The sequence below is a fragment of the Triplophysa rosa genome, linkage group LG20 (assembly GCF_024868665.1).
Source record: "Triplophysa rosa linkage group LG20, Trosa_1v2, whole genome shotgun sequence".
NCBI classification, from domain to species: Eukaryota; Metazoa; Chordata; class Actinopteri; order Cypriniformes; family Nemacheilidae; genus Triplophysa; species Triplophysa rosa.
The window spans coordinates 17,613,802-17,639,043 of NC_079909.1; the positions used below are offsets into that span (position 1 = coordinate 17,613,802).

The 25,242-nt window shown below is 38.6% G+C and overlaps 2 protein-coding genes across 3 annotated transcripts; both read right to left on the minus strand.

Moving 5' to 3' along the window:
* Window positions 1–77: 77 nt before the first annotated feature.
* rrp9 (ribosomal RNA processing 9, U3 small nucleolar RNA binding protein) lies at window positions 78–4,699 on the minus strand. Of its 2 annotated transcripts, none has more exons than XM_057361946.1 (15): window positions 4,501–4,699; window positions 4,255–4,340; window positions 4,058–4,167; window positions 3,852–3,919; window positions 3,717–3,758; window positions 3,505–3,631; window positions 3,162–3,286; window positions 2,097–2,189; window positions 1,885–1,985; window positions 1,633–1,767; window positions 1,371–1,433; window positions 1,108–1,262; window positions 861–940; window positions 578–651; window positions 78–310 (listed from the first exon to the last, which is right to left on the minus strand). In XM_057361946.1, the coding sequence occupies exons 1-15, from the start codon at window positions 4,582–4,584 to the stop codon at window positions 217–219; spliced, it is 1,437 nt and encodes a 478-aa protein (XP_057217929.1). In that variant the 5' UTR covers window positions 4,585–4,699; the 3' UTR covers window positions 78–216. The 2 variants fall into 2 exon arrangements, with proteins under 2 accessions (XP_057217929.1, XP_057217930.1); XM_057361947.1 differs by having other exon boundaries at window positions 91–310; window positions 1,117–1,262.
* Window positions 4,700–7,700: 3,001 nt separating this feature from the next.
* On the minus strand, window positions 7,701–25,242 carry dennd6aa (DENN/MADD domain containing 6Aa). The gene is given in 19 exon segments (XM_057362187.1): window positions 7,701–10,099; window positions 10,324–10,501; window positions 10,595–10,704; window positions 10,797–10,850; window positions 10,982–11,071; window positions 11,148–11,212; window positions 11,320–11,385; window positions 11,645–11,739; window positions 12,507–12,602; window positions 12,920–13,042; window positions 13,332–13,387; window positions 13,498–13,557; window positions 13,664–13,743; window positions 15,036–15,141; window positions 16,358–16,438; window positions 20,330–20,442; window positions 23,518–23,560; window positions 23,657–23,695; window positions 24,892–25,242. Coding segments are annotated over 19 exon segments (1,797 nt in total). The 5' UTR covers window positions 25,102–25,242; the 3' UTR covers window positions 7,701–9,967.

The window sequence follows — 25,242 nt, forward strand, 5'->3', positions numbered from 1 at the left end:
GGAGTCTTCGATTGGCATATTTGGTGGTCAGATGCCACCGTGTTATTCGACTTGCTACATTGGACAGCAGATCAAAATACTTATAACGTCAATAGAAATTTAATGACAATTAGATTCTCTTCCACATCATGTTCTGTCTTGTAAAAAAAAAAAAAAAAGGCAACAAAAACTTCATTATAATCTACATTTATGTCACGTCCTCTGTAAAAGGGTATGTTATTGGACAACTTCAGACTCTTTAGTTTTTCTTTTGAGTGGAATGATATACAGTCCGTTTTTGGCTTCCTTTATTCTCCACCATCGGCCCAATCTGACAAAGACAGAACATAAGAGAACACGCTCGATTCAAGAATATCAACATAATAAAAGATTGTGTGACTATTGAATGACAGAGAACAAATACTAGAGTGCCATCTAGTGGTAGCAGAATGTTTTTGCACTTAGTGCTTGGAGGGTACACGAATAACCAATTAAATAAAACAACATTTTCATGATTAAATGATGACCAGAATTGACATCATCTTTACTTTAGATTAAGTTTTAGATTAAGCAGACGTCACACTTCTCTAGAACTCACCTGTGCTCTTGTCCAACTCCTGCCACCAGAAACTTTCCCGAACTGGAGAATTTCAGGCTGTTTACAAATCCCGTCTGTAAAACACAGTGACAGGCATTCACTAACATTCATGAACGCTTACAATCATTGTATGAGATCTTTACACACGTGCACATTTGAGTAGCACACAGTCACAAAAAATGTGCTTCAATGGATCAATGCATTCCTCATTCTCATCAAATAAAGCACCATCCAAAAAAGCCTTTATGCACAATAGTATCCAGTCTAGATTTATATTACTCACCACTGGGACGCTGAAGAGAGGCTCCAGGCCTCTGAATCCCTGCCCACACATCCAAAGCTGCACTGATGAATTATGGGAACCTGTGGAGGGACAACAATGATGCTTGATGTTAATCCGGTGTGTGGGGTCTCGTACGGAAATACAGGTCGATGTGAAACAAGAGGTCTACAGAGAAGATTACGAGGTGCTTAAGGATAATACTGTGTGTGTATATGCACAAAACTGTGCTGGTTTTGTGTGTGTGCACCTGAAGCACCTGACGCGATGGTGTCGGAGTTGTGCAACGCCGCCACGGACGATAACCATCGAGGTTGCTCCAGACCCGTGTTGCCACAGATACCGTGGGCTTGCTTCACCGTGGCCAGCGGCTTCTTTTTATTAACAGTCCAAACCGACACGGCGCTGTAAAACAAATCAGAAGTCAAATGCGATTATGGAATCATAAGACAGTGTACTACGCAAACTTATTTTACCAGAGAGGGGTCTTCGAATTCAGAAAAGATGACTTACCCATCATCACCTCCTGTAACCATGTACTCTTCATTTATCAGCTGGATACAATCAATCGAACCCCTTTAGACAGACCAAAGACATAACGGACATAACTAAAACTGACAAAACTGCTCAGGTTCTTTAAAGCGTGGCTCATTCAATATGGAGACAACTTGAGGAATTGAGGAAAAAAGGTTTCCCTAAAAATGACAAGTAGAAAAATACAAACTCTGTTTAATAGTCTGTTTGTGCATCCTAATAAAGCAACACTGGAACTCACTCGTGTCCGTTAAACACAAGCTGCGATTCTTCCGCAATCTTCCAGACTCTGACGGTTCCGTCTCGTCCTCCTGCGGTCACACATCTCTCTCTGCTCAAACAATCCAGCGCTGTGATCTTGTCCTGATGGCCAAACCTGAGGAGAGGTGCAAATGAACACACACAAATGAATATTGTGTATATAAACCGTACAGCTTTCATTCAGTTCCCGTCTATTCTAAATGTATCACCGTTAAGTTGATGTGCTACTCACATAGTTTCCACGTATGCGTTCTCATTCACGTTCCACACTTTCACAGAGCGGTCGTGTGATGCGCTGTAGAGGTCATGGGTCCCTCTTCTGAATGCCAAACCCTGTGGGGGAGAGATAGAGCTTTGTTATGGCCGTCTGCAGGAATAAAGAAATCTTCGTATAATAGAAAAGGAACAGATCAGAAAAACAGACTCTATGCATCTTTAACTCACCGATACAGCGTCTCTGTGACCTGTGAACTTGTACAGGTGTTTACATGTTGCAGCATCCCAAATCAGAATGAGTTTATTCATGTCTCCTGTAGCCTATTACAGAAAAAGAGGAAAGCTTATACATCAAACAAAAACAGCGCTTTACATTGCAAAGAAAGCTGCAGGGGTTATATCTGTATAGTTATAGTTATTATCTATGCTGTTTTTTATATAACCGGTGACTAAATTATGATTAGGGGTGTAACGGTACGCGTATTCGTACCGAACCATCACGAGCTGTCGGGGGGGAAATTCCAAAATGAAGTTATCATACCTATACCCTACTCCCTTCGAAGGGCAGATCCCTCGGAGTTTAGACTTTGGAGTGAACAGGTCATTTGCGTGCCATTATGTAGACGTTTGGAATGCACTTGGCGAAGCAAGCGATGTAATTTCCTCATTATCTTCAGCTGGCATGTTCCCGTGACAACGAAGCATTGTGTCCGTCAGCAGATGTTGCTGTTTTATTGACAATTTAAACATAAATCCTAACTGTTTGCAAATAAACATACATTTTATATTTTAAAAAGTTTTTAAAATACTATATAATATATAAACACTAATATATATACAACTTTTCAAAATATAAAATGTATTGTTTATTTGCGAACAGGTTTTATGATTAAGTTAGGCCATTAAAACAGCGACACCTGCTGACGGACACAATGCTTCGTTGTCACGGGAACATGCCAGCTGAAGATAATGAGGAAATTACGTCGCTTACTTCGCCAAGTGCATTCCAAACGTCTACATAATGGATGCAAATGCCCTGTTCACTCCAAAGTCTCAACTCCGAGGGATCTGCCCTTCGAAGGGAGTAGGGCATAGGAATGATGACTATATTTGGAATGTTGCCTGTGACGGTACGAATACACGTACCGTTACACCCCTAATTACGATATATGCCTATGATGCATGTCAGTCAAACAGCTCTTTTTATCTAAACAGACAGTTCTTGGCCAGGTTTGTCTAATCCGAGCCAGAAAAACATCCACAGATGAAACAGAATTCAGAAACTGTTCTCACCAGGTATTTGCCATCAGACGATATGGCCATACACAGCACATGCCCTTTGTGTCCCACGTGCTGACCTTCTTTTGCTTTATGTCCACCTGGAATCTTATGCACCTTCTTTCCACTCTCCACCTCCCCTTAACATACACATTAGATACACATCATTCATTTAGTACAGTAACCAGATCTATGAAACTATAATCTCTTTAAATGTAATCATTTTTATATGCGATTTACCAATAAACTGTACTATATTGAACGTTATCAGCAGTAGCAGTGAAAATAATACGATTTAAATAATATGCACTATTGGTTAATGCATATCACATTTAAAGAAAACTGAAAAGAAACGCACATTTGATGATGGAGCAGTCTTTGCTTGCGGAAAAGATGTATTTCTCATCTGGGGTGATGACGAGACATGTGACGGACAGTTTGTGTCCTCTCAACAACCTGATCTCTTCTGGCTCTGGAGCTATGAGCTAGTGATGAACAGACATATATGAGCATCATACATGACAAAATAGTGCTGGATAAAAATCTACAGCCACACGAAACATTACTCACCTCTTTGGCTATCAGTCTTTGCAGTTTGCCTTTCTGTTCCAGCTGTGACGATCAGAGAAAAATGATTGATTGCTTATGTTAGAACATGTATCAGAAAGCATATACACATGTAGCGTTTATATCAAGTGAACATACCACATCATCCTGTAGTCTTTCAGCGATCAAGTCTGCTTCAAATGATTCCTCTTCCGCTTTCTTCTCCTCTGCAATATCAGAACAAATATTTAATTTCAAATAGACTGTATAATGTGTGAATTCACTGTTATTCAGTTGGTATAAAAGCATAGTTAAATCTGGCTTTGCGAACAGACAGTATTTCTCTCAGGGTGGTCAATGCACACCTTCATCTCTCAGCTGGTCCAGGTAAAGTTTGGCAAGCCTAAGTTTCTTCTCCTGTGGCGTCTCATCGATCTCAATCTTTTCATTTTCACCCTGTCTTCTGTTCGCTGGACTGTTGAAGATACAAGAAATGTTTGAAAGAAATAAAGACGTCATGTCAGTATTCATCCATCAGAACACAATGTCGTAGATGAGTTACCCCTCATTTTCCGAGTCACTCGAGATTTCTTCGTTCATTCGCTTACTGGACTTTTTTGATCTTGCTGTGCCATCGTCTGTATTGCTCTAAAATGCAACAATGTAACGTTATAGATGATGATCGAAAAGGACAGACAGAAATGTTTCGATACACAATAACAGAAACCAGCATGAAATACTGTAATCATAAGGTAAAATATGAAATAGAAATGCATGTCTCAGTGCTATGAGCTAACAAGAAACGTACCTTTCTTTTTAAGAACGTAGATGATTTATCTCCCTTATTCAAAGCCGCAGACGCGACCTTCTTCTTTATAAAGAAAGATGACATTATGGAGCTAAATATCTGCTCTTTTTAAGAAAGTACAGGCCTGATAGATTTAACTACAACTACTTCAGTGGCACTCACATGGTCACAAACACATGCGGATTCTCGGATGTTTCACTTGTGCGCATGTGCACCACAGCGCCGCTTAGAGGAGCGGCGGTATTGAAAGCAACTGCAATACATATTTTTATTTTTAACCCCATTGCAATTTACAAACAGGTGGATCTATCAGAGATTCAGAGTACCCTGATAGAAAGAAACAATAGAAGCCATCACAGGAACTCCACACAAAATTATTTAATGGTTATAATAGGAATTGTATTGGTTTTTGAAATGGATTAAATGGTAAACAGCTGATTGATCATAATAGTATTTGTAATGGAAACCATTAGAGGTTGACAACGTTTTTGTTTTCAGCAGGGAAACCACAGCTGTCCAAATGAACATGTATATTATCTTATGTCCAGATTTTTCCTTCATAGCAGGGGACCGAACAACTTACAATTTACTGATAAGGTTCCTCTGTATTCAATAAGAGAAAGAAATCCCTTAGAATAAATGTTCTATTTGATTCAATGAAAAATAAATAAATGATCATTGACACCATGTATGAAGTTTTTCATGTTTTATATAAACATGTATGTTCATTTGGAAACATCATTTTTTGCTCTTCAAACTAAAAGGGACAGGACACCCCAAAATTGACTACCCTCGTGTCATTCCCAACCGGTTTGACTTTTTTCTTCTGTGGAACGTGACACGGTCTGTCCAATGAACGGTGCTCCATCATCCAAGCTCCTGTTTTTCGGTGTAAACCGTGTCCCGATTGGCAGCGTACTTTGTGACATCCGGTAACACTGACAAAACACAGCTCGGAGCACTGCGACTTATGGACATTCCACTGACGATACTCCTGTGTGCACCAAAAAAAACATACAGATCAATGGTCAATATAACCAAATATATAAACAGAATATTATAATAAAAAAAAATTCATTTACTTTCTTCGCGCAATTGAATGTCATGCAATGTGAAATGACGAGTGACATCTGTGCCCCTTACCATGTGTTTGGCTGCCATAACACTCCATTTCACCGAAGGTGCTCGATCCATAAAAGCCCCCGACAGCAAATATCCGATCATCCAGCAACTGGACATTCAGATCAGTCATAAGAACATGTCAGGTATGGAAACCCAACAAAGATTGAATCAAACATCTCAACTCCTCTTTACACATTACCAAAGGATGGTCTCTGACATGACTCACGAAGTAGTCAGAACTCATGAACCCCATTCGAACCTGCAGACCAAGAGCAAACGTTTAATACTTTTTGCTTTAAGCAAGGTTTTGATCAAAGCTCCAACTCTGTAACCGTGGTATCAATGTCTTACATTTGGCAGAAGTATGGTGACGTATGGTTTATCCAGTGGAGGATGGCTTCAAAACCGATCTTCTCATGTTTGACGTTTAGCTCATCCTGTCCAATGAACTTCACAAGATGTTCCACCGATGCAGTTGTCAGCGCTCAGCTGGGACTCCAGCAACTGACAGCAGGCATCAACCAGTCCTGACACTAACAACCGATCGGCTACCACCAGGAAAAATGTCATTGATAAGCAAGCAGACTGAGCTTAGACTTCGACTTAAGGCTAAAATACACTACAAGACTTTTGCTCAGATTTTCAGTCTGGACTTGTTGCAGAAAGTCTGTGCCAGTCTGCAGATTTGATCAGTTGGTGTGTTTCTATCTGAAACTTTAAAAAAAGGGTATGATGACTAGTTTAAAAAAAATCTGTTCAGATTTTAAAAGTCTTGTAGTGTATTCCAGCCATTACCTTACTGATCACCAAGGGGAACAAAAATCAAGAGAACACACACATAACAAATAGACAATACATCAATCAATAATCAACAATAGACTCAAAAACATCTCCACTTCCTTACCCACATACACACTCAATGCTCTCGCATTCCACATCTTACCAAACACCACTATCGATGTATTATTAAGATAAATCATTAAAACAATATCGTTAAACAAATATAAGAATAAATATGTCCATTCTTACGTCTACCTAAGAACATGTATCCAAATGCACATAACCATATACATCTCATGCATGCATATACATACATAACTCACCTAGATATATATACATTTAACCCCATATACATACCCGTCATCTTCCATTTAACCATATATTATCCATACAAATACATATCTACACTACATCCACGATACAAGTTAAATACAAATCAACAATAAGGCTTAAAAGCAGGTTTTGCGTATTCAAAACCCACCTAAAGTATGGACTGCAGCGGCACATAATCACTCTGTGAACTTTAAACGCGGTGGTGTCCTTAACCTATGGAAGCATATTGGTAGCTATTTTCAATTTGAAATGCAATACGCAAAATGGCAATGCAGTATGTAAAATGACAATGCAATTGTGTGTTTAAATATACATTTTAAATAACATATGTGCAACATTAAGTGCAAAATGAAAATAAAAATTCAATTATATCAATTACATTTGTCAGTTCCTACACTAGTTTTAATATGTTATTTAAATGGGTATTTTTAACGCTCTTTAAGTTGCAAAATTAAAATGCATTCCCTGGATTTATTATATGTTTAAGATAGTCAAGCAAAACTGTAGCAAAATGAAAATGCAAATGTTATTTTCCCTAAATGCATTAACATTAACAGGTTTAACACTTGGGATTGCATTTTCATTTACACACCGTGTTGGGTGTTGCAAAATTCAATGTGGACTGGAAAATGCATTTCGAGCTGGCCACGCCCCCTGCCCAATACAACGTCATTGCGTGAAGGCGGAGCCAGCATCGCTCGTTACGTGCATGGATGTGCGGCTGCAGAGCTGATTAAAACATTAAATCGCATGCACACGAATTGGAGCACAGACAAAATTTACTTACGTGTTTTTTAAAGATTATTACGTGTCTCATAGAACTACAACGCGAAGTTTTTAGGTCTAGCCAATACATCGTTGCATAGTTACGAAGTTCTAATAATGTAAATAACCATCAACTAAGTAGTTTATGTGTTCTTGTAAAATTATTAGAACTAAAACCAGTATGTTTTAAAAAAGAGATTTATGCATAACACAGCTCAATTATTGACATTTATTTACAACTAGAAAAAATAAACTTGTTCTTCATGAGGGTAACAGAATAATTTCAGGAAGGGCTATTGTACATAACGTGTCACAGACGTTTATAATGTCGTTAATCAAAAACAGTGGTTATGGATTTAATAGAAAAATATTGTCTATGCCAAAATAATACAATGGTTTGTTTCAGATAGTTACATAAAAATACTTTACAATAAGGTTCCACTCATTAACATGATGTATAACCTGAACGAACAATGAGAAATATATTTTTACAGCATTTATAAATCTTTGTTAATGTTAACAAATACCATTACAATTGTTATTGTGCATTTACTCATGTTACCAGATATTACATAAATGATCAAATTAACATTAACTAACATTAATAAATGCTAATGTGTTTTTTGCTGTATTCATTGTTAGTTCAAGTTAACTGCGGTGGAACATCAGCATGACCACAAATCATAATTTTCCATTGATATCATTCTATAACATTACCATAGCAACACATTACACATTCTGTACAATGACAACCAATAGAAATGACCAGGATCAAAAATACAGCCATTAGAAAATCTCCATCAGTATAACAAACATGCGTCGTGTCAAAAGCGTGTTGTTATTTGTGCCTTGTCAGAATATACGTTATAAAATTCAAGCATGTTAAAATATGTTTGTTCTTTAAATATAAAACATAAATGGTTGCCCAACAACCAGTTTTATCACAGGTTTACACCAGCATTAGACTACTGATCATTAATGAGAAGGAAATAGAACAGCTTTGTTTGAAATAGTCTATCTGTAAGGCGTTCTAACCGTTCATCCGCTGTGACATTATTACACTTTACCACACGTTACACCATCTGCTGATAAAGCATTAGCATGAAAACAGTGTAAATGACTCTGTTAGATGTACACAGAAGTGTGACGGTCTTTGGTGGTTTCTGCATTTGCATTTAGCTGCAGGCACAAAGCTTCACATGTCCGACTGATTCATTATCCTTTACATGGAATGTGGTGTAAGACAGAAAATATGTATATTCATCATTTGTGGTTTGATTTAAATACCGTCTTCTGACACATTTGACAGGTAAAGTGCATCAAGCAGCAGTATGATGAGATTTCATCCTGTCAAATAACATTAAAGCATCGCTACTCTCAATATAACACACACTTGGTCCAAACATTTCAGAAGACGTAAAAAGTAGGACGCACCACATTCAAGCCAGTGTAAGAAAAGCTGAAACCATTACAGTGTCATTCTGAAAGACCATACATGATTTGTGGATAAAAGAAGACCAGAAACCTCGTGCCGCAGGTTTGCATGGGTCAAGGTGTGAAAACTAAACCAGTTCTTTCTGTTCAAGGAACGAGTGATCTTTCTTGCCAAATGAAAGATTTTACTTTCTGTTATCAGTCAGTTAAAAAACACATTAAATTCATTTAAAATGTGAGAAATCAGTTCATCAAAGTCACTGCATTTCATAATGTAATGCCAGAAACCTGCAATAATTGACCTTTTCGAGACAAAACACATTCGCATTATTGTCTCTGTAAGCATCTCATGGGTTAATAGTGTTTTTTTTGTTTTTGTTAAGGGAATGTACTCTCTATAAAATGTCTGCTTGTTATTGCAATATACCCATGACCATGGTTCAAAATGAGTTCTCATTGAAACATGTCCAGACCAGATTTCACCCCAAATGAAATCATAATTTTTTCAAAAGAAAATCATGGCTGCCTTAAGACTCCTTACGACGTGTTTCCTCTTTCCGAATTCAAATGTTTTATTTTATACTAATTCTAATTATTTTCTGAATATAAAGACAGATTTTCGTGCTTATTGAAATTGACAGAAACTACACCTAAACACATTTAAAGGTTGTGGAAACATTCTTCCTTCAGGATCACCGGTGTCCCGTTTTTCTTTTCCACCGCACAGGTCCACGATTCTGTTTCATGATCTTTAGACCGTCATAAGCAACTTCATGTTTAAAAACTAAAGGGAACGTCCATCTCACACAGTGAGACTTACAGTATAAAGCATGTGTCATTTCTGCCAGCGTTGCTCCCTCTCAACCCGAGCCGTCGTCCGTGCGGTTTAGACATTCGGGTCCGTGGCAACAAGTGCACTTGGATGAGGATGCAGCAGAAATTCATCACGTTCTGCCACTCACGTGTGGAAGGTGTTTGTGTCTGTTAACCCTATGTAAGTCACAGTCTGGACTGTTTGAGTGTCAGCTAAGGGTCAAGGGCTCGGAGGTTTATGTAAGATGCCCTGCAGGTCTTCCGGAAGCGAGAGGACGATGGTGTCGATGTGGGCCTGCAGTTTGCCCAGAGTTCCTGGTTTGACAGGAAGTGGATCTCTCTCTGCCTGCGTCTAAGACAAGATAAAACAGGCAAGCATTAAAAAATATTTATTACACGGCTCTCTAGAATACTTGTTTTTGATTGGCCGGCTGCGTTTATTCATGTGTTCTTTCACGCCTAATCACCCTCTCCGTGTTTTTATTCTGCGATAAAAAATGTCTGGTTTTCAAACCATTAAACATCACCTGTAAACTTTAGCATTACTAGCATCAACACAGAGAGTGAAATACTAACCAGTTTCTCCTTCAGTTTGAGCACCAGGTCAACAGTTTCAACCTCAGTGTGTTTTTGTATTCTCAGCTGTAGATCTTCCTCACAGAGCGCCTCCAGATGAAGAGCTTCCAGCTTCTGTGTCATCTCCTTCCTGCGGTTCCTAAACCAGCCGTCAAAGTTTGGAGAACGCAAGAACTGCCTGAGAGAACAGACAATGGCGCTTATGAGTGGACATTAGGTTCTTCTTTCAAATGTGCTGGATTACAAAAGCGTTTGAGTTCAGATTGTGCACCTGTAGAGGCCGATCCAGTCTCCTTTGAGACGTGAGGTGAGCTGAGGTCCAGCTTTCTCCAGCGTCTTCATGAACTCCTCCTGAATGAACGGCCGCAGCTGAGGAGGACTCTGGCATATGAGACGAAACGATATAACTTTACATTCATCTAGTGTACACATTCAAATACACGTTTCAAACCAATCAACCGTTTCTGTGGTACCTTCCAGGGAGAGATGCTCTTCTGTAGAGGCATCAGACTGGCCACATAACGCTCCTGCAAACCAACATTCACATACACCTTTAGCATTATCTTAGCATTTACGTCACTTTTTCTTTTATTTTAGAGTACACTATACCATATGTGCCACACTATGGGTTATTTTGTATGTAAATGAACATCGTTACCAGTGGTATGATGAAACTCTGTGTAAGCTCCAGGAAATATCGCCGCAGAATTGCATTCTGGGCCGCAGAGGGACGTTTCTGCTGAACCCCCTGATGTGAACCGCAAATATAATTAATATATGCAAAATAATACATGTGTACCAATATAAACCAGACAGAGATTGACCTTCTGGAGTTGTTTGATAATGTCCTCGTCTTTGTTCAGGAAAGGTTTATATGCACTTTAGACACCTGTGATGACACAGGACAGGAATAATCTTTCAGTTATTTTGCTCAGAGAATGTTTCAGAGATCTACTCCGTATGAACAGTTTCTGGTTATCTGTGAGTGAGTCTCACCAGGTTTCGAGTCCAAAGTCTTCAGGTTCTTTAGTTTTTTCACCTTCATCTGTTTGGCCATCTCTGCTTTAAAAAAAATCTTTTATAATTAAACAAACAAAATGAGATAACTTCGTTTTTAAAATTGTTCAAAAATCATGTTTTTTATTACGTTATCATGTTTTTATTGTGTTTTATTGTGAGCTGTATTTATTTAGTTATTATGGCTTAAATCAAAACAAACCAACTGTGGTTTGACTGATATTAATTGGAATGCAAAATAAAAAAACTTTGTTCTCAATTTGGAACCAAACTCTTCAAATTCAGTTAAATTTTTTAAATCAACCTGTTTGCTTCATGTCTCCAATGCGGATGATGTGCGGCCAGTGCTGGAGAGTTTTGGCAAAAAAGGGATTTGTCACTCCTAAAATGACAGAAGGCCTAAAACACAAAAACACACAAACACAGAGTTAATAGAGACACATAATAACTGTCAGAACACACATTTCCTGATTAAGTCCAGAAATAACCTCATTCATTGATTTAGACATCTTGTGTATCGTTCAATTACCCCACATTGAACTAAATCATCAATCATGTTCAATTTGCGAGTCAAAAGACATTATTATTTGTATGCACCATGGGTCTGAGAGTAAAGCAATTTCAATCCTCTATATGCATGAGTCAAAAGAAAGATAATCTCTCATTTTAAAATACATATAATGTATTACAGTAGTAAAAATATACTTTTTACACTAGCGTTCAGTACAGGATAATCATTCAAAAGAGCACAATATTGTAAAATTCAAGAAAACAAATTAATATTAAAAAGCATATTAAATATTAAAAGGTGCATTAAAATGTATTGTATTTTGATAAATTGATATGAGAATAAGCTGTAAATAGAACCTGTATAGACTGTTTCATCAGACGCACACGCCTGGCCCGAAGTTAACTTTCGTTCTGTGTTTCATTATAATACAACAATTTATTTTGTATGTAATTTATATTAATATTTTACTGCATATTAATTGTATTAAATTCAATTAAAACTACTCAACAGTTATTAATTCTGTGCTGAGGTCTACCGGAAGTTAAGTTTGGGCCACACAGCCTTTGTTTATGTTGCTGCCGCTGAAACCGTCTATAAGCAGGATTGTTTTTCTTGTATGTGAGAGAGAGATGGGAGCTGTCTAGCGTTCACTTACGGTGCCTGAGTCCTGGTGGTGTACTCCTTAAATTCACTGTCATGGATGGTAAAATAAGGCCGAAAATCACTGCAGTAACGCAGAGGAGAGATACAGCTGCAGAGAGCGAGAGAGAGATATGGTTTATTTTAACCAGCATTAAAAGTTATCAAGTCAGCGCCTGCTCTTCTGTAAGAAGAATTGTTGCAATGACACGGAGTCCATCTTGAAGTAATGGTAGATTTGAACTAATGCATGTATATAACACACACTGTATAGCTTGTCATCAGATCTACAAGGCTGTCAAGATCACCCACAGTGTGACAAAAACATCAAATTCCCTGTGTTGCGTAAATGACATGAAAAAAGAGCTTGCGCTAGATTGACTTATATGAAGTTATTTCAAATCAAATTATAAAGGAGTTTTGTACCACCTGACCAATGCCAAGACCGTCTCTGAAGACTCTGCTGGAGATGGCGCCATGACAACCAGAGCTTCACCGAGCAACACCAGCTCCCATAACATCTGAATGTGAAAGAAGACGGGATAGAAGCACCTGCACACAATAAAGACAAAACATACACGTCAAATAACAAAGCAGCATTGCGCCGATACTTTTATTTAAAGTTCCCTACAGTGCATTTAAGATATTCATTCAGTTTTTAAATGTTCCCTCATTTGTAAGTCACTTTGTGTTCTTTGCCACAGGACTTTTATGCACATGCACCTTTCTCAGCTCCCAGCAGGGTGCAGCAGACGACACATAATAATCAAAAACCAGTTCAACGTGAAACCGGAGTAAGAGACATTCAAACTGTACTATAGGCACATTAAATGTGGCTTACCTAAAGAGATCCACTTCATGAACCGTCGGCAGAACAATGGACACCAGACTGTCACCCTGCAAAGCAAAGTTGAGACTCGATTACAAGAGAGCAAACTGACGTAACGGCTGAAGAATATGACACATCACCATCGCCTACAGGCCTGGCACAGTAATGACTCTCATACCGGTGCCGACTGAACAAGCTGTGAGGTTCCAGGCTTGTCGTAACACGTGGGGATGCGAAGCTAAGGAGAACAGATGAAGGTTTTTGTTCAAGGTGTTTCTTTCAAAGACCTTTCAAAGCCAAAGCTAGCATTTGAACAAATCACCGAAGAACGAAAAACAGCTCACCTTCATGACCACGCCCATGATGGGGAGCGTGAGAATCTTCCCAGGGCTCGGCGTGGGCCATCTGTCGATGTCGTTGCAAGCTTTTAAGAATGAATAAAATAAAAATATTTATTGGTGAATAGAGGTCAACGTTAAAACTAATTTATGTGATGCATTTTTATTTGTTCTGATGAAATGTTGAGCTGTATTTGCGTGTAAAACGTGTTGCCACAGCATTCTGGGTAGTTGCCAGGGTGTGGTTATACAATTCTGAGCGTCTGTTTGCACATCGCTATGTGGTTTGTAGGGTTTTCCAAAATTAAAGGAACAGATCACTCAAATATGAATTCTTTCATAGTTTACTCAACCCATGCCATCTCATGACGTTCTTTCTTCAGTTGAACACAATCAAACAATTTTCCACTCTATTTGATCAATATTTAGTGAAGCTCTGCGCACTATTGCTTTAAAGTCACAGGTGCAATTAAAAATGATAATACTAATATTCTTACACAACGTTGCAGTGATTATTATAAACGATTTATCCATGCACATCATTATTTTTGTCAAATTAATTTGCACTTGTAATCTTTAATCAAAAACATTAAGCTCCTCTCCCCCTCTAAACGACAACTCTTCTCTTCATGACGTAATGCCATAAAAAGAGGTAGGACTTTAGTGACTGTCCAATGAGTACCGGTGGTGTATTAGGCCATCTTACAACGATCCAATCATTTAGGGGAGAGCAACATGAAGTCCCGCCCTACTTTTTTATTTTCAAATTTCAGAAGCCGTTTCACTCGGATGTACGTCACTATACGGAAAAGAAGACAATCGCAACTTCCGTTTCATGGTGACTTTAAAAGAGTCCGCCTTAAAGTGAAAGTTCACCCAAAAATATAAATTCTGTCATCATTTCAAACCTGCATGACTTTCTGTCTTCCGCAGAACACAAAAGAAGATAATCTGAAGAAAGTTGGTAACCAAACAGTGCCGGCACCCGTTCACTTTGTATGGACACAAAACCAGTGCAAGTGTATGAGTTCAGGTTACTAACATTCTTCAAAATATTTTCTTTTGTGAAGAAAGAAAGTCATGCAGGTTTGACATGACAAGAGGGTGAGTAAACGATGACAGAATTGTAATATTTGGAAGAACTATCACTTTAAATTTAGATCTTTGTGTAGTCACTGCCGGGAAATTCTGGGTGATTGACAAGGCGTTGGTGGTTGCCAGGATGTAGCTATGCTGTTTTTTATCGTGATGTTTTTTGTTGGGCTGTAGCAGCTGACAGCTGTTCAGTGTGGTTTACATCTGAGATACAGTCAAATTGAACTTGCTTACTGGCAATATAAAATATTATTAGTCTTTTCTTAATATTTCTGCGACTCACCGGCTTCTAAACATGGCTCTTGTTTCTCAAAGTACTCAGGGGCGATAAGCTTCAGAAGAGAGTGGAAGAATGTGACATACGGCAACTTGCTGATGAGGACCAGAGACTAGAAGAGACACATCACACGGGTCAAATAATAAAACACTTCACAACATCCTGAAGATCACTTTGATCAAAATACTGAGCACATTTCTGTCATTTCACAATGATTTAACATCTAATTAAAGGGATAGTTCACCAAAAAAAGCCAATGTCCAACACAATGACAGAATTCAGACTTTCGTGTGAATTATTCCCTTAGAGCTCATGCCAAAGACCATCAGATATTAAACAGGGTTGCGCCAACAACCTCAGAGCTCACTGAAGTGCAGTGTACCACATCACTTAAAGGGATAGTTCATCCAAAAAGGAAAATTTTGAAAGATATTGAAAAGACACAAAGAAAGATATTTGGAAGAATCTTAGACATTTTCAGTTCCGGGACATCATTGACTACCATAGTAGGAAGAATTAAATGGTAGCCAAAGAAGGTGCCCGAGAACTCTTTGTTTCCTAAATTCTTCAAAATATTTCATTATGTACAATATTTTTGTTCCTACTATGGTGGTGGATGATGTCCCAGAACTGAAAATTGCTAACATTCTTCCAAATATCTTTCATTGTGTTTATTGGAACATATACATTTATACAGGTTTGAAACAACCTGAGGGTGAGTAAATGATGACAGATTTTTCATTTTTGGATGAACTATCCCTTTAAAGACTGACACCCTTCGGTCAGAAAGACCCCAGACTGGGCTAAAGAAAAGCTTCTGTTTGGGTGTTGAAATATGTCTTTAAATGTAACTAAAGGCTCTTGAAAAGCTCCAGAGCTCTCCAGTAATCTCGGTCTCTATTTTTAGGGTGTGAATAACTTTTGCTGGTGTAAGAGCAGAATCACACTTCTGTTTGCAGTCGTCTGTGTTGAGACTTGTGCTGTGAGCCCTCAGCAACATTTTTTGTTTCCAGGTAAAAACTCACACGCATGAGAACCAAGCTGAAGGGGGATGATGATAAACCAATAAAGCACCCTAGGTTGTACAATACAGTGATTTTATTATGGTTGAAAAAGTTCTCTATGTACATTCAATCAACCCCTATAAAATCTATCCAAAATATATTTATATAAGATGTAATTATCTTTTGTTTTCAAGTTGAAAAATATATGGGTTGAAGAAACCCTGATGTGTGTGATGTGCCAGAAAAAATGTATCAAATGTCCCTTTAAACTGATCACTGATACTCATAGTTTAGAACGCAATGAAGCGATTGTCTCTGCATTACCTTCTGAAAGTAGCCTCTCTTCAGTGTCTTATCTCGCACCTGTCTGAAGTACACGTGGCCGTAGTAATAACCCTGATCTCTCTGCGGGACAGAGGTAAACATGTTCTCCATCAATATAAGCAAACAGCGAAACCTGCAAGATGTTGGTTATCCTTACAGTTTGATTATTATCAATGCTTTATTATAAAAAAATACCATACACAGATAAATAATGTTGTCATGCAGTCATGAATTGGTTGCGAGAGGAGAATGGAAACATTAAGACATTTCCATTAATTTTAGTTGAGCTGCTTCAAAACACAATGTATTATGACAAGAAATTTACAAATAAAAATAACTGTGGATATTTTTGCTAAACAATCATTATAATTGCCCTGGGGTGCGTTTCCCAAAAGCCAACTATGGTCGCAAGTTCGGTCGTTTCTGCAAAGTTCAAGGATTCGAGTATTTCCTGAAACCCTTGTTCCAACGATCAATCGCAAGCATCGCAAAGTGAGAGAGGCCTGGCGCAAATCGCGGCATCGGCATCTCAAGTGGCACTTCCGGTGGCTTCTCCAGCAGCCAGAGAATTTCGTCCGGCATCTGTCGCTACAGCGGCATCTCGCAGCGGCACTTCCGGTGGCTTCTCAGCAGCGTCACAACGGCATCTCTAGCAGCCAAGGACTTTCTTTGGCACCCGTCGCCCTTTGTAGTAACTGCGCTGATCAATTACATAATCCGATGTAATATTGTAATACTGTTATATTGTAATACTGCGTGCGAGTGACAGCAAATAATGTGTGTAATGATACAACTGTCTGATTCAATATTTTGTTCTTTCAGTGCCGAAGAAATAAAAAATCACATGACTTTATAAAGATGCAGTGTATACATATTACTTTGAAATGCTATGTAAATAGGCGATAAACTGTTATTCAGTAAATACAGAAAAGAGTTTATGATTTTGAAAGTGCAGCATCTCCGCAGCCAGAGACTTTCTCCGGCCACTGCCGCTACAGCGGCACTTCAAGTGGCATCTCTAGCAGCCAGAGACTTTCTCCGGCCACTGTTTCTCTTTGTAGCAACTGCCGCTGGCCAGTATACCCTAATTTAATGTAACGTTTTTATTGTAACAAACTACTTTTTAAAAAAAAGCATCGTTATATAGGCCCTGTGGTAAAAAGGCTGCAGTATTAAAACGTTCATCTGTTGCTGTTGTTCACTCTTTATTGAACGTAATGTCTATGTTCAATGTACTGTATACTGAGGATGAATCACTGCTTCTCAAATCTTGCAAAAAGTCTTAAGTTTCTGTTGTCTATTAGTTCTGTGCAGATAGATAGATAGATAGAACCATATATCACGAAGTAAATGTTCAACAAATTACCAATAAAAACTATGACTTAAAATAGTCCTCACACGTAGAATAAAAACTTTGTGATCTCCAAACTATTAACGATCTAACGAACTTTCGCGAACTAGTTGTAGGGCTGTCACGATAAACCGACGATAAATACCACGTGATTTATGCACAGCTTTTGAGTGAAATACGGGAAAATGCTGCTGCATCCGAAAGCCAGAGGGCGCTCTCGTGCGGAAACTCCAAATACGCACTGCAGAAGAAGACCATAACATGTTCTAGAATCTAGGAAATGCCTATGGTATGGACATCTTTTTATCACTGTACCGTAGATGCCACGATTTCACGATCAGAAACTCATTTCTGTATGAATTGAATAACTGTGTGTGTGGCATAGCATCAGAAACTGTATTAACCAAATATGATAAATGCTTACAAATAAAAGTCTCGTGGTATATAATGCTATTTTGTTCAAATGTAGTTTTTAAAGTTTAAACAGTACATCGCATACGTGCCACTCAAAAAAATATTTGGGCCTAATACATAAGATTTATGTATTTTGATTGCATATAGAATTTCCATCCATTTAGATTACATATTTTTTACCTAAACAAAGTAATAAAGTTAATGTGATACAAATTTGTAAGACATATGAAAATGAAACGAGTAAGAATAAGTTGTATGTAATAATATTAATAAATAAAACGTGTTTTAAATTTATAAGAAACATGATCACATATTCTTACATATTAAACCCAATTTAATTCATATGCATCACATTTAAGTAATTTTCATTAATAAATCTAAATAAATTTGTATTAATTTATTCCTGCATAAATCATTTGAAGTGCTTGCGTTGAACATAATTGTTCCAATTGATAGTAAAAAAATCATTGCTTTCTTGTACGTTGGCTACTGTGTATAGACCCCCTGGTCCCTACACTGATTTTCTGAAAGAGTTTGCGGACTTCCTATCGGACCTATTGGTTAACGTTGATAAAGTACTAATTGTCGGAGACTTAAATATCCACGTAGATAGTGCTAACGATGCATTAGCAGTGGCATTTACAGAGCTATTACACTCTTTTGGAGTAACACAACACATCAATGGACCCACTCATCGATTTAATCATACACTAGACTTGATTATATCTCACGGAGCCGATCTAACCAATATAGATATTATACCTCAAAGCGACGATGTCACTGATCACTATATTATAACATGTACACTGCGCAATGCAGAAATCAGCCGTTTAACTCGTTATCGACAGGGTAGAACAATTACCTCGACTACTAAAGATAGTTTCGCAAAGAGCTTGCCAGATCTGACTCCTTTAATAATAAAAATATGAATAAAAAATATGTAATCTAAATGGATGGAAATTCTATATGCAATCAAAATACATAAATCTTATGTATTAGGCAAAATATTTTTTTGAGTGCGGCTCCCAAAGTCTCTGGCTGCTAGAGATGCCGCTTGAAGTGCCGCTGTAGCGGCAGTGGCCGGAGAAAGTCTCTAGCTGGCTGCGGAGATGCTGCACTTTCAAAATCATAAACTCTTTTCTGTATTTACTGAATAACAGTTTATCACCTATTTACATAGCATTTCAAAGTAATATGTATACACTGCATCTTTATAAAGTCATGTGATTTTTTATTTCTTCGGCACTGAAAGAACAAAATATTGAATCAGACAGTTGTATCATTACACACATTATTTGCTGTCACTCGCACGCAGTATTACAATATAACAGTATTACAATATTACAATGGATTATGTAATTGATCAGCGCAGTTACTACAAAGGGCGACGGGTGCCAAAGAAAGTCCTTGGCTGCTAGAGATGCCGTTGTGACGCTGCTGAGAAGCCACCGGAAGTGCCGCTGCGAGATGCCGCTGTAGCGACAGATGCCGGACGAAATTCTCTGGCTGCTGGAGAAGCCACCGGAAGTGCCACTTGAGATGCCGATGCCGCGATTTGCGCCAGCCCCTACTGCGCAAAGTTGCGTGGTGGAACTAGAGCTGTGGTTAAAAGCATAGTTCCTTATTATTATGACATGTAGACTAACACACATCGTGCTTTTGAGCAAGGTAAGCAAGCAACATGCAGTGCATTCAATATCCATCCTCCTAAATTTACAAATTCAATTTGACATCTTTTAGTTTGTCAAGAAAATAGAAGCGTTGTTTTTTTAAAAGCGCGCATGCGTCTGACCCTACGTGCTCTAGGACCCTGGGGAATCCCTGGGCGGAGTTACGTAGAAGGAAACTTATGAATGAGTTAAATATCGTAAAATAAAACAAAAATACGATCACAAAATTGTTTTCAGATACAGTGTACATGATTTACTGCAATAATATGACATTAAAATTAAGCGGATGAATTAGAAGACGGTATTACTCCACCAACTATGTGACGTCATAAACTATGTTGTTGAACCAACATGGTTCAAACGACAGATGTGCGACAAAGTTACTATGCTTTCGGGAAACAGTCGTGAGTAGCTAGTTAGTTTCTGAAACGATGCATCGGTATTACGCGTGGTTAACCAGCGATTATGTCGTGCTCGGGAAACGCACCCAGGTTAGTTTAATACAGCATTAACAAGTTTATATATCAGTATAGTGACCTTGAGACAGACAGGTGCATCCCGGTCGAAGTGGTCGAGGAAACATCCAAGAGAAGATTTTCTGCCCACGGCCTGTCTGAAACGAAAGCAGAACTGCGTGTCCCCCAGACAACCTGAGAACAGAAACACATACGCTGTCATTTCACTACATGGTAAAAGGTGTGTACAGAATACAGATCACATCGTTTGTTATTTGCTATTATTGCTAAAATCCTGGATTCAATTAAAGCATGCAACTAAACATCTATTAGGCTATAGGTTAAAATGATTCAATAGCCCTGACGGCTTAAGTGATGTCAGCCAAAAACAAAAGATCATTCAGAAAGTTATTACAATCTGGTGAAAGATTACCAAATGAAAACAGTTTGTCTTTGGAAACACCAGAACTGAATAATCACCCACAATCATGTATTAAGGAAATAAATAAAGTCAATTTTGATTTCTTGTTGCCCTTAAAGGCAAAGAAACATGGTTTACATCTATTATATGAGCAACCTTCCAGGCAATATAATCCACATCAAACTGGAATAAAACAGAACCTAATGAAAGCAGGTTGAATTAAATCTGTATATCTGTAGTTCAGACCCTGTTGCTCAGGTGCAGGTGAGGTCAGCTGTTGTTTGTGTGTTTGGATGTTATTTCGGCATTGACATACAGTGATGTGTGTGTGGGCCGAACTGAACAGGGAACATGCGAGTGTGAAACAGGATTACTGGATCCATCTACAGGGCGTGACCAATGGATTACCCCATCCTCCTGCTTAACTCTTTCCTTAACATACCAGGGTTTATAAAACAACATGCACACAACACAGGTTCAACACTTAAAACACTATAGTGATTGACCAACCAAACGCAAAACTATGCATAAACAAATCATATTATTAAGGTAAACAGTTGTTAATAACACTCGAGATAAAAAGGTACAATAGAGCTCAGACCGTAAATTATGATTGTATAAGAAGTAAAATAGCCAATATACTAACTAGTAATACATTTATTGAATTGAATATTAAAGGGGTCATATGACACGGCTAAAACGAATATTATCATTTGTTTTAGATGTAGTGCAATGCGTCTATACGATTTAAGGTTCAAAAACGCTGCATGTTTGTATCTCCTCTTTGCCCTGCCTCTCTGAAACGCACAGATTTTTTAATTTCATCGCTCTGAAAAGCGAGGTGTGCTATGATTGGCCAGTTAACCAGTGCGTAGTGATTGGTCGAATACTGCAAGCGTGTGACGAAAAAGTGTAAAGCCTCTCTTATTTGGAACATCAGGTTCCAAAGCAATTGTACTGACAGGTACACCTCCTTACTTGCGTATACATTTGGGCGGTCTTAGTCGAATCATACCACGAACTGACGTAGATTTGTGGGGGTGTGGTTACATGAGGCGTTTCAGGCAAGTCTGGTTGAGCATTCGCTTTTAGATAGAATGCTTCTTTTGTTCTGACACTTTAATTTTTGCAATTTTACGTGTCTAATACATGTATGGGCAACTTATAACACACAAAAGACACAGAAAAACACGTATTTGCTCCATATGACCCCTTTAATGTGACTAGCTGCAAAATTTGCTAATAAACTTGTTGTGCCAAACAGTCATTAATAAGTGTCAAAAAATATAGTAACACAAACATGTGAAATGGTACAAACGAATGAAAAGTGACATGCTCTGTATATGCGTATAAAAAAGTAATTCTTATTTCCTCTACAGTGTGCACTGCAGTATAAATGACTTCCAGCTCTGCATACACAAAGTCTCATCCATCATCAGATAAAGACATTCACCGCCTGAGTCACATTATTAAACACAAGTGAAACAAATTAGCTATTGGCCGCATTGCTGCGGAGAGAGTGAATAGCACATCACAACAGACGCACTTCTGCTAATCTGCCCGGGTGGAAGGAACTCTGTTGCCACAGCAACCTGCATGCCATTCCCGCAGCATGAGCGGATGGCATCACGCACAGCATGAGAGAAGAGATGTCCGTATGTCCGACCTGACCCACGGACACCCTCAGAAACCATCAGACGGTACACACAGACGGGAAGCATTATCGACTGAAAACATGAGCTGGTGATGTCATGAGAGAGGGACCAATATAATATAAAGAATGTGAATCGAGTATATCAGGTTTAGAAAAATATAGCACAATTAACTTCAACCAGTTATACGATAAAAGACACATGACATGCATCAACTATTTCACAACAGCTTCGATGAATCAGATTTCAGATCCGACTCGCTTTCACCAGTTTGTAAAACACGATACACAATCACGTGGTGTCATTTCTGCTTTCAACACGATATGTTACATCCCGTCTGGTAGTGTACCGTACCGTACCGCACCGCTCATCATGCATTGTACTGTATCTCCGAGAACTGAAGCGAACAGAATGATGAGTTTGTTCCCAACATACACCAGGTTCTCTCGTTTCAGAAAGACGAGAACAGGATCAATACCACACCAGAAAATTATACTAGAGCACTAAAGCAGTGAGTAAACGTCTCACACACCTACAATGAGAACAAACAGGCCACTCTTGTCATCCTCGAACCCTATTCCAACCCTAAGACACTGACATTGACTTTAATGCCCAACAGTATAGTGAAGGAAAAAGATTGACTGCGTACATCACCCCATTTACAAATGTGCCATTGTAGATATTGAGGTACACAATGAACATCCATTAATAACTGTAACACAGGGAGGGGTCAGATTGTGTTCACATCCGCACAATGAGTCTCTCTGAATGTGTCGGTGCCGTTTCTGTCTTTCCACTGGATGAAGAATGTTGAGGATTCATCCCACACAGGTCATGTAGTACTCATGAATTACATTCCATTACATGAAACCTTTATTACAGCAAAACACACACATATAAACTATACACATGCCTTCTAGAAAATGACAAGGCTCTGAACTGCTTTACATAACACAAAGATGCATACCGAAGCTGAAAATGCTCATATCTATAAACCACACTGTTCTGATATCACTGAATACATTTCCGTAGCATCAGTTTATGACTGAGCGAAGACATTAGATTAGACTAGACTTTGCCATCACAGTGATAAAGCTTGATCTTTGTGCATTTTATCTATTTGATATTGTTTGCAACATTTGCAGAAAGTGCCACGGAAGTCACAGCGAGGTTCATACATTAAGAAATGTACTATACCTGAATTAGAGTCTGGGAATGACAGATAGCATATACTGGTTTTCTGAAATGAGAGAAATAGCAGAATATTCAATATTCGGTCATCATACTCTCTGGATTTAACATCATTCATGGTGGTCATATCAGAAAGGTTTCTTACCTCTTTTTCACTGAGTTTGGAATGATGAGGATAGATGACCTGCAGTAGAGAAAACAACAACCTATTAGAGCACAGAAACTGTGACAGTGTTATTTTCTAACAACTGCATTTTCATCAAAAAGACAAAAGCCACAGATTACACATTAGAGTTAAGGAGACAAATTTAAGATTTATCCACAGACAAAACCTGCAAGACCATTAAAAACGAAGCAGCTTGGAAATCTGCTTTTCTGTGGTTACATTAGACATTTTGTGGTTAGTTACTAACTATCCCTTGGAGCCGAGTGCAGTATACTGTAATATGATGGAAATCTGCGAAACCTTTTCATGTACAAAAGCATTTCTCAGCTACACTAGTATGTGGGCAAAAGTATTGGGACGCCCCCTCTAAAAAACATGTTTATCTATTCCAGTAAATCCAATCAAAACAAATATTAATGCTATACAATACCACATTATAGAATTTTGTTCTCATCTTTGTTGCAACAGTTTAGGAAGGACGTTTTCTGTTGTTACATGACTGTAACCCTGTGTATAAATTATTGATTGATTTGGGTAATGAATGTTTGGCTCAAAGGTGTTCAGCTCGGTGTTGGACTTGCAGACCAGTCAAGTTCTTCCACAATAGAACCAATCATTTCTTTTTGAACCTTGCTTTGTGCACAGCGGCATTATCATGTCAGAATAGAAATTAGGGGTAATAATAGAGTCCAGCCCATACTGTTGCTATAAAATTGAAGCACACAATTCTCTAGTCTAGAATATCATTGTATGCTGAAGCATTAACATTTGTGATCGTGGAAATTAACTAAGTGGTCAAACATGTTCATTAAAAGGGGGCATTTCAATTCTTCTGTATTAAGTGTATGTGGAGCAGGTGGCTTTAAAACAATAAAGCCTCATTCAAACATGTAGATCATAATGCAATACAGTGCCATTAAACTCCTCAGTACACTGCCCTGTATAATAATAAAACTGCAATCATAGTAAATATACTTTCAGAGTAAATAAACACAGTAGACTAGATCAGAAAACAGTACAGAAGGAACACAAGTGTTTGCCAGCCATGCAAGGGATGTGGACGTAAACTCCGGGTTGTACTTTGATGAGTCAACCATATTGTTAGCCACTGATGCTAGCAGGTTTCCCCTTAACTTCCATTCAGTTAGCAGGCCAGTTCACAGCTGTCAACTGAGGCGTACAAAAACAAACAACCCTGTGTCCGGTAACGTTACCTCCACAGCCTGCCCGAGCTCCAGATCAAAGCCGACCACGCAGATGCAGTGAACCCAGGCGGAGAAACGGTCCCACGGCAGTAGCAGCGGCTCCGGTTCTTCTGCCGCCGGAGGCCCGTCGATGGGCATTTCCTCCGCCGGAGAAACTCTCAGCGTCTCTTCCGGCTCCTCCAGTTGCTCTTCCACCTCCTCAGACCCCTGAAAGGCCATGTCGTTGCGTCGGTTCGATTCCGTTGGGTTTGGACGCGGTTTATTGATAAAAGCTGGGGAAAGTTGAGCTGTAAATACAAACACGACTGTGATGAAGGGGCGGCGCTTGCGTGGAGAACACGTGCTTACGTCACACCTGAC

What these genes read in the sequence shown, in the direction of transcription:
- rrp9 (XM_057361946.1), bottom strand. Translation starts at nt 4,584, where the DNA reads ATGTCATCTTTCTTTATAAAGAAGAAGGTCGCGTCTGCGGCTTTGAAT. An exon ending in CTACGTTCTTAAAAAGAAAG is followed by an intron (nt 4,341 to 4,500) that starts GTACGTTTCTTG and finishes GTTGCATTTTAG; the next exon opens with AGCAATACAGACGATGGCAC. An exon ending in CATCGCGTCAGGTGCTTCAG is followed by an intron (nt 941 to 1,107) that starts GTGCACACACAC and finishes GTCCCTCCACAG; the next exon opens with GTTCCCATAATTCATCAGTG.